Source organism: Egretta garzetta, unplaced genomic scaffold (genome assembly GCF_000687185.1).
Source record: "Egretta garzetta isolate BGI_Z169 unplaced genomic scaffold, ASM68718v1 scaffold175, whole genome shotgun sequence".
In the NCBI taxonomy this organism is placed as follows: domain Eukaryota; kingdom Metazoa; phylum Chordata; class Aves; order Pelecaniformes; family Ardeidae; genus Egretta; species Egretta garzetta.
Window position 1 is genome coordinate 1,899,119 of NW_009259860.1, and position 9,823 is coordinate 1,908,941.

Consider the following 9,823-nt stretch of genomic DNA (forward strand, 5'->3'; position numbering starts at 1 on the left):
TCTTTTCTTTCATTTTCAACTTTTTCCTTTTTTTTTTTTTTTTTTTTTGGCTGTAGCACGAGGTCTGTCTTTAGTTTGCAAATGTTCTTACACACCCATGCAAAAACATATGCTTTGTTGTGTTATAAATTACACATTTTGGTGTATATCCTGACTTGTACTTCAAAGGATAAAATTCACTGCTTATTTATTTATCATATAATGTGCAGGATAAGGCCATGAGTCAAACTCGGAGATAATTTCACTGTCACCTGGAATGTTAATTCAACACCAGACTAACTCTTACTTGTGTGTGAGTGTGTGTGTGTTTTGAGAAGCGGGTATCTATAGGTAATGTTGCTTGAAAACAAATGTTGCAGATAAATGGAATAATACAGGGTATCTTGTGAAAATTTCTGTCCGCTGGTCAAGCAGTGTGCTTGGTAATTTAAAAGGACCTTTTTTATTTCTTTCTTCACTTCTCAGCCTTTCCAGAGCTATTATCCTCAGAGTGGTCACATTATATGAAGTGGGTCCACAGTTTTGTAATCTCATTCTAGTTATTAGTTTTATAATCCACACAGTTGTCTTTAGATATAGACGTCTTACAGTCATTCTGACTTGGACCAAAGTAGAATCATGACCTTAAAATCTTCAGCAAGCCAAGTCATCTTTAGCTGGAAGAACTTGCTTTTCCTTACTGCAGGCACAGGGTTTACTGTTAAGTAAAGAGAAACAAAAACAAATATTAAGATACATTAAAAATACAGTATGATGCAGTGATTAAAAGGCTTTGAGTATTCAGAAAAGATTAATTCAGATCTCTACTCTGGTCTGAATTTGTGCATATTTGGAGAAGCCAGTTAACCTCTTTGGACCTTATTCTTATTCTGTAAGACTGAAGATAGAAAGCTCAAGGTGATCCAGATCTGCTTAATTATTTTGATAGTCTGGTAGAAGGTGTTACATCTATTAACACTAATATTATTTACAGCATTCTTATTGCAAGTAATAGTAGTATTTTTTAAGACATATTAATATTTTACTTTATTTTACTGCTTCCAAATGGGTGCTCTGCCCCGCAGGTACACATACATACATATTAGCACACATACAGCACAGCCTGCACATGACAAAAGCAATTTTCTAGGCTTTTCTATCTGAGTACTTTGATGATGCATCTGTTAGGGTAGTAGCAGAATAATCATGTTACAAAAATGTCATACATGAAAGGGGCAAAAAAATGTAGGAAAGTATTTGACCTGTTTAAGCTCCAATCAAATCCCATTCATTAGACCTGTGAATAAATAAGTCCCACATCATGAAGCCTATATAGCTGAAGCACTTTGGAAGAAGAGGTTTTGGAAGAAAAATCCCACTTTTCACATTCTGCAGCATAAATGTCCTGTGGAGAGACATAGGACTGCAGTCCCTAGGCTTGCCAATTCCTTATCTTTTTTGAATGTTAAATTAATATCTAAAGCTATTTATTCAAAGTTGACTTAACCACTAGAATAGGAAAGATCAGACAAATCAGTTGCAAGAAATGAAGTATGAGGAAACCAGAACTCTTTGACAAAGTATTCCTTGGAGTAAACGTATTGAATGAAGCCAGCAAGTAAATGATAAGGGCCTTCGCGCTCTGGATATAAGAAAGCAATTTATCAAGAGTACATGAACTCTCCAGTGACCATAAGCCAAGAAGAAACCACAGTATGGGAGAAGAAGTCCCTATAAAATTATTTTAAATGCTCAGAAAGTTTTGTTTAAAAAAAACAGTGAGAAGTTTAGGTACTCTAACACAGTGCACAAAATGGAAAGAAAATTAAGTTTAAACTTTGATACTCAGTAAAGTGCATGATGTCATATGCAATTCCACCATATTTAACTTCACAAGGGGATAAGAATTACCTTCATCCTGCAAACCTCCCCTCCCCTCATATCTAAATTCTTCACGTCACAGTGAATAACATGAAATTCACACAAAAGGGTAAAACAAACTAGCCAGCTCAAGTAGCAATGAATTAATGATAGAATTTGGGGTAAATCAGGGGAGTAATTTTTAACATGTTTACAAGGCTGGGGTTTAGGGTGTATTTGTTTTCTTTTTTTCCCCTAGAGGTTAAGTCACTGACCTTTGGCAGTCCCAGTTGATTCTGCATAGCTTCAGTCTTCGTCATCAGTTAATCGTAAATTTTCTGTAATTTCTTTTGAACTTACCAGTATTGGAGTCTCTGGGGCTCAGCTGAGCACCCTTCTGCTACAGGAATTAAAGTTAATTGTGACCTTTGGAAACTAGGCCTGGGTTGAACTGCATCTGTGAAAAAGAATCACTCAGTGATGAGTGGTATCCCTCAGGGGTTCGTACTGGGACCAGTACTGTTTAATATCTTCATCAATGACATAGGCCGTGGGATCAAGTGCACCCTCAGCAAATTTGCAGATGACACCAACCCCAGTGGTGCGGTTGACACACCTGAGGGATAGGATGCCATTCAGAGGGACCCAGACAAGCTTGAGACGTGGGCTCATGTGAACCTCAGAAGGTTCAAAAAGGCCAAGTGCAAGGTCCTGCACCTGGGTCAGGACAACCCCCATACAGACTGGGGGATGAAGGGATTGAGAGTAGCCCTGCAGATAAAGACTTGCAGTACTGGTGGACAAAAAGCTGGACATGAGCTTGCAATGTGCACTCACAGCCACGAAGGCCAACCCTATCCCGGGCTGCATCAAAAGAAGCGCGCTCAACAGGTCAAGGGAGGTGATTCTGCCCCTCCACCTTGCTCTGGTGAGACCCCACCTGGAGTACTGCGTCCAGCTCTGGGGTCCTCAGGAAAGACATGGACCTGTTGGAGCGGGTCCAGAGGAGGGCCACAAAAATGATCAGGGGGCTGGAACACATCTCCTTATGAGGGCAGGCTGGGAGAGTTGGGGTTGTTAAGGCTGGAGAAGAGAAGGCTCCAGGGACACCTTACTGCAGCCTTTCAGTATTTAAAGGGAGCTTAGAAGAAAGATGGGGACAGACTTTGAGCAGGCCCTGTTGTGATAGGACAAGGGGTAGTGGTTTTAAACTTGGAGGGTAGATTCAGACTAGATACAAGGAAGACATTTTTTATGATGAGGGTGGTGAGACACTGGAACAGGCTGCCTGGAAAGGTGATATATCCCTGGAAACATTGAAGGTCAGGTTGGATGGGGCTCTGAGCCCCTTAGTTGAAGATGTCCCTGCTCATGGCAGGGGGGTTTAACTAGATGTCCTTTAAAGGTCCCTTCCAGCTAAAACTAGTCTTTGATTCTATGAATTGTCCAGGTGGTATTTCTCTGGAATAAGTACATCTGCCAAATTCAGTGTGCTTAGATAATTTTTTTTTATTATGTTCTTGTCTTTCCTTTAGCTCTTCTCTTATATTTAACCCCTTTTCTTTCAGCCTTGGACAAGCTTAGTACTCAACACCTCTACCACCCAACCCAAGTGGAGATTGTGCAGTCCAACGTTGTGTTTGACATCAGCAGCCTGATGCTCTATGGTACTCAGGCTGTGCCTGTGCGACTGAAGATACTACTTGACCGACTCTTCAGTGTGCTGAAGCAAGAGGAGGTGTTGCATATTCTGCATGGCTTAGGCTGGACACTTCGAGACTATGTTCGAGGTTACATCCTTCAGGTAGGAAATAAAGCAGAGCATGTTTTCAAACCCAGTTAACTGAAATTTTTTTTGTACAGATGTAGTGACCGTGCACCCAAAGAGGTAGAAGGATAGGAAGTAAATTTAGTGTGGCATGTTGAAGATCATGTTGGCAAAATTAAACATTCAATTTTTCCTAAGCTAAAAAAATGCAGGTTCCTTCGTACCGTAGTATTTATTTGTACTTGCTTACGCTTATTGTAGGAAATACCTTGAATACTGCAAATACTGAGGTTAGCTAGCCACAATCCTCATTTGGTCATCAAAGGCAACTGGCAAGTGTTCAAGGGCTACTGTTCGACTTAAAAAACTAAGATCCAAGTCAACAGCTCCTTCATCTTTTCTTTCCTTCTTTAGCAGGGTATCTAATAACGGGTAGATGAAATGGGAGTTGTGATCGTGGTTGTGTTGCAAAGTATCCTTACAGTGTAATGTATGAGCAGGAAAATCCTGTTTATAAGGCCATTTTAAAAAGGTAGCTTTAAATAAAGTGTTACATGCAGATTGCTTATGGTAAGATAAGCAAAACAAAAAATAAGTAAACAAAAAAATGGACAGGCTTGCTTTATGAGTATGGTCATGAATATGTATGGTTTCTTATCTGAAGAATTTCATCATCTGTTGGGTTCCAAAGTGAATTACCACATTTTATAAGACCGTTTGTGATTGAGAATCTAATGCTACATGCTTCTGAGTTCTCGTAATTGCTTCTGACTTTGTCAGAACTTTGCATTATCTAGAAGTCATCCAGTTATGGCAGTGAACATGCCTGAAAAACTTCAAAAATTCTAGTTTCTGCTTTATTTCTTTACTTTCTTAGGCAATGGTAGTGTGCATGGCACTATACAGAAAATGTGGGAATCTTTATTCCTGCTCTGAGGAATTCTGACTCTATTTTTAAATTTGTTTTAATTATCTGTTGTAATGATCTTAACATATGCAAGAATGGCTTGTAATATAATTACATAGAGGTTTATACAGGGTGAGATTGTGACCTATGCATCTGAGTGGTGTAAAGGCCTGTAATACACCATTAGGTCAGAGTTCAGCTTATCTGGCTAAAACTCAATCACATTGTAGCCCTCGAGGCATGAATTTTACCATTACTACATTCAACAACAATATATTGAATATTATGTCAGTTAAAGGAGAACAATTATCAATGAAAGTTAAGGGCAGCTGTTACAGTCTTGCCACATATTGACTTTGTTAGCGCTCGGCTGTGGATTGTGTTAGTGGGTGAATGAAGACCTGTGATAGGTGTAGTCATGCCTGCCTGTTAGTTTAGCTCTCTAATTTCAAAGAATCACAGACTGGTTGAGGTTGGAAGGGAGGTCATCTCGTCCAACCCCCCTGCTCAATGGGGGCCACCTAGAGCTGGTTGCCCAGGACTGTGCTCCAAGCCCCAAGGATGGCTCCAAGGATGGAGGCTCCACTGCCTCTCTGGGGAAAAAATGCATTTTGTTTCCATTAAAGCTAGGAAGCTCAGTGTACGTGAGAAAGAGAAACTGCATAGTAAAACATATATGAAGAGAAATCTTAGGAAAATTAATAAAATCTGTGATAATAAAAAGGTCTTGTTTAAAAGGTAACTCTATTGCAACTACCTGATAAAAAGGGGGAAAGGGACATGCAGGGAAATTTGAAAGGAAGTGTGTAGTAACACACTAGCACAGTAAAAGTGCATACAGTTGAGAATTACAGGTAATGTCTCCTTCAAGCAAAAGGTGTTGTTCCATGGGGCTTGTCATTACAGAATTGGAACTCTTCACGGAATTGTTTGAGGCTTTCAGACTCAGCTTTTTGACACAAAAAGCTTCTGACGAAATGGCATGAGCCTCCAATAGGAGAACCAAAAGTATCATGTACCAAAAGAAATCATCCAGAATATCGCAGAGCTATGGGACCGGTGGTGGACTGTCATGCAGTGAATTCAGGAACATCTGACTCTCAGTCTGGAAATACAGTTCTGTCTGTGCAAACCTGTTTTAAGTTATAACCTAGTCCAGTGAATGCTGGTAATTTTACCATACATTCCTACATACTCATTGTACATCAAATACATAAATATATCTCTCTAGCAAAAGGTTTAAAAAAAATTTGCTATAATTCTGTAGTTAGAAGAGCGCAAACCGGTAAACTTGCTTGTTTGTAATAAAACTAGTATTTTAACTAGTATTTTAAACTTGTAACTTAACGAAATGCTGAGGGCAGGGGGAAAGGAAGTTTAGTAGCTTTGGGAACACTTGCTCAGAAATACAGAACTTATTTGGAACACACAGACTCAGTACCCTAACTCTCTTCTGCAAGGACTAAGAAAAGTACCAGAATAGGGAAAGGGAATGGTTGTGACAGATTCCACAATACTTAATCCTGGTTCAAGTTCCAGTGTTCACCAATTAACCACAGTGCAAAAGATTTGTAAAGCTGGTACAGAATTGGAGTTTCTCCAAAGCTCCCCCAGAATTGGGAAGGTCTGAGATATTAATCTGTGCTGAATTTCCCCTGAATCATGATGGAATTGTTAGAATATTTTAATATTTTCCCTAAATGGAGTTTATTTTGAAGGAGAAAAAAAAAAAAGAAATCTTCGTGTAGATGTATCCACTCAAAATCAGTTATTTTAGTATTGCCAGATATTTTCTTTTCTGCTTAAGATCTATAATGAAAATCTTTTCCCGTGAAAAAAAAAATTAGTTTTTCTCAGCCACTTTTGAGAAAAACCTCACTGTTTGCTCCACTTGAGAAAGAAGAGAAAACCCCTGCCTAGGTGGGTGGGATTATTTGTAATACCCTCATTTTGAGTAATAATGTTTCTAAATAACAAATTAAAAAGCAGTGGGCAGAGAAAAATGCAGTATTTATTGCTTCATTCAGTGGATGCATTAATGGAGCACAGGAAGCGAAGGAACCCTGAAGCCAGTGGAGGAAATGTGATACATTGCCTTTCACATTTGGGCACAGTCACAGCATTGCCAGTAATGGCTGAAAGGCATTAAGACCTGGCAAGCTTTCTCCGGCCTCCGTGCAGCAAACCTCATTTCTGGTGAATAGATAGATACCTATCTCTGAAATGTCAGTGAGTGACAATTTGGTCAGCAGTCACATCACATTACTCACAGGATTAAAGTTTTGGAGGAGGAGTTGTTCTCTCATCTTTAGAAGTGATTCTCAAAAAAACCGTAATGCATAAGGAAACTTTCTGGACTGTGTCTGCTCCATGGGCATCCAGAGCTCTTTGGTTTCTAGGCTTGTTTATCCTGGTGCCTATCTGAAGGAAGTATGTTACTGTATTTGGTGTGGAGCTGTTAGCGAGCCTGTGGGCTTTTTCTTTGCAATCAGCCAACGCAACAACTGTCTTTACATGACAAGAAATTATTCTGTCAACAACAGTAGCTCTTTTGGGTCAGATTCTGCACCTGCTACTCAAAGAGATGTGGTTAGTGCCTCCACTGATTTGGGTGAAGTTGCTTTTGCTGTAAAGAATGGCTCAGTGGTAAGCGTCCAGCCCTGGTTTGGTTCCAGCTGTGCTGAGCGAAGAGGTAACTTTGCCAGCTGTTCTCCTCTGCTCCACCACTGGAGAATACTTTACCCCACCCATTTGCTAGTGTAACTTCATGTGTAATTGCTCCCTAGCCAGGTTCTCTCTAAACAAGCCAGGTTAGAAAAATGCTCCTGCTAAATATGTGCAAGTTAACTCTGCTTATTCTGAGAGGAAAAAGCTAGAGAGTAATTACGGCACTAGCAGTGAACAGCTGGGGCATTCAGCTTTTACACTGGTCCAGTTGTAGATGACAAGACATGCGGCCACAACTTAGAGGCCATAAACTGACTCTTTGCAAATAATGATTCAGTGTTTTGAGTAACAGCTCAACACTTTTTCAACTGTTTTGTGATCAAATAGTTGTATTCCCTTAGTGTAAAAGAGGAAGATAAATATTATCTTTACAGTACAAAGAAGGAAGCAGAGGCACAGAACAGATCATTGGCAGAATCGGGAAAAGGGACTAGATGTAGGATTCCCATTCTTACCATCGTTCCCTTGAAAAAAGGAGATTCTAGTCAGTAGCTCAAGTAGCTCATAGGCAGTATCTTGGCTGTCTGAGTCTTTGGTGCCACTCACAGCTATGAGAAATTAAAAAAATATAAAAATAAAAAAATGAAAAGTAAAGCCAGCTGGAAAAGTATGGGTGGTTTATTGGTGCAAAAGGTGACTCACTTACAAAAGTTCGTGCACTGGACAGTGCACGGGGAATTACTAATCTAAATTAAGGTCTTTCCCATGGCACAATCTCTACTTTATGAATTTAGTTAACTCTTCAGATGATAACCAGGATGGACTGTGGTTTATTCTCCCAGTGCTGTGTTGGTTCTGTAGGGCTAAAACAACTGTTGAACAAGAACAACTGTTGCAGTCACTGAAGTCAGCTAAGAGTAAACTATCAGGAGGTGTACAATGGGGGTGAAATTTAGCCATTTTTTCAAGACAATGTCCCATTAACTAAAACAAACTCACTGAAAACATGAAATACATAGGTGCAGGTTAAACAATTCAGTTCTGAGGTTCTTAAAAAAAAATCGATTATATGCATACTCAATTTCCATGCTCACATATACGGGTGTCATATTTGACTTACAGCTTCTCAAAATTTTGTAAAACTTAGTTGCTCTTGATGGAATGGGTTGTTTTCATTTGCTGCCCTAGTTTCCCACAACTAGGCTGTTCATGCACACCTTTCTTATGTGCAGATTAGGTCAGAGATTTGGGGAGAGACAAAAGAAAGAAATTTGAGCATCTTTAATAATACCATTCTTAATTTCTTTTCTGTTCTTTCTCTGAGTAATCCTTTAGCACCTCATCCCTTCTAAGCAGGTAAATACTAACCATACGCACAGATGGAAATGGCTTTACTGTTTTCAAAATTACATGTTTCCCACCATTGGCTTGTCTGTGAAGGATCGCAGAAAAGCATGGGTTCTGTTGCTGTCTGACTTCTTTTAGAGAATTTAGAGTCTTCATTTGCCCATCTGTATTCATTTGCCTCCTTTTAAGATGTTTGAACTTTTGCTACAGAGCCCAAGTGCAAAGGCTATTTAATTAAACAGCTTTTCAAACAGCATCTATTGCTTAAACATAAGGAACATTAGAAAGAAAACAAACAAACAGCAGCTCTGAGGATATCAGCTTTTCCAAAGTAGACAAGCGGTCATTGTAATGATGATATCATACTTCCAGTTCAATGCAGTCTGCTATCTATAATCACAAGTCACATGAAGTTTCTGTCAGGTTTTTTTCCCATGTGCTATCAGTTGATTTACTGTTTTTTTTCTTTTATAAGAAGAACACCTTTAAAGTGGTGGTATGTTATATTATTTGTGATGAAGAAAATTAAGAGAAATAGGCAATCAAATTATGATATGGATGGAAAAAAAGTTGAAAGTTTGATGACAATTCTACACCATTAATACAATAAAAATGGGTTTTGTATGTGAAGGTTGTGCATTTATTTAATTGATATTGCTTCTCATTTCTCATTTGTCTGTTTGTCAGTCTCTTAATTAATACTTTGCACTTGTTTAGCAGTGACCACTGGGGGATTTCCATGCATTTTAAGCAGCGGTAACTTACTCAGTCTTTCCATGTCACCATGAGTGTGATGCCCTTTGTATGCACAGTAAAACTGATGCAGATAAAGGTTAAGAAGTTTATCTGGTAAAGGCTGTAACAAAGCCAAAGTACAATCAGAGTCCTTCACAGGCAAGCTCCTATTTCCAATAATAACTGCCACCCACATTTAATTATCTGGTAATGAAGAGAGAGGTAGCCTTTTACAGCTTTATTTACTTTTTGCAGCTTTGTTAGATACACCTCTATCTGACGTTTTCTTTCCCCCCTTGTAATTATTGTTAACACTCATATGTGTTCTTTTGTTCCGACATTATTTTTCAACAGTGGCCCTCAGAGCGACCAAGGCTCAAAGCTGGGTAACATTTATCCAGCCTTCTACTCTCCCAGTACAGATGGGATATAAATCTGGCTCTCTTTAGTATATGCCCTGCCTATTTCTTGTTCCCTGTGCCTGTCTGTTCCCTCCTCCCTCTCTTTTCACTACAACTTACGTATTCTGTTGTCATTGCCTCCCAGTCGTTGTCGTTCCA

The 9,823-nt window shown here is 39.2% G+C and overlaps 1 protein-coding gene across 1 annotated transcript in view; it reads left to right on the forward strand.

Moving 5' to 3' along the window:
- Window positions 1–9,823, forward strand: part of BNC2 (basonuclin 2) — a 237,643-nt gene that overhangs the window by 132,709 nt on the left and 95,111 nt on the right. Inside the window, exon 4 of the mRNA XM_009640045.2 lies at window positions 3,408–3,643. Within this exon, the coding sequence (XP_009638340.2) occupies window positions 3,408–3,643 (236 nt within the window). The remainder of the gene's footprint in view (window positions 1–3,407; window positions 3,644–9,823) is intronic.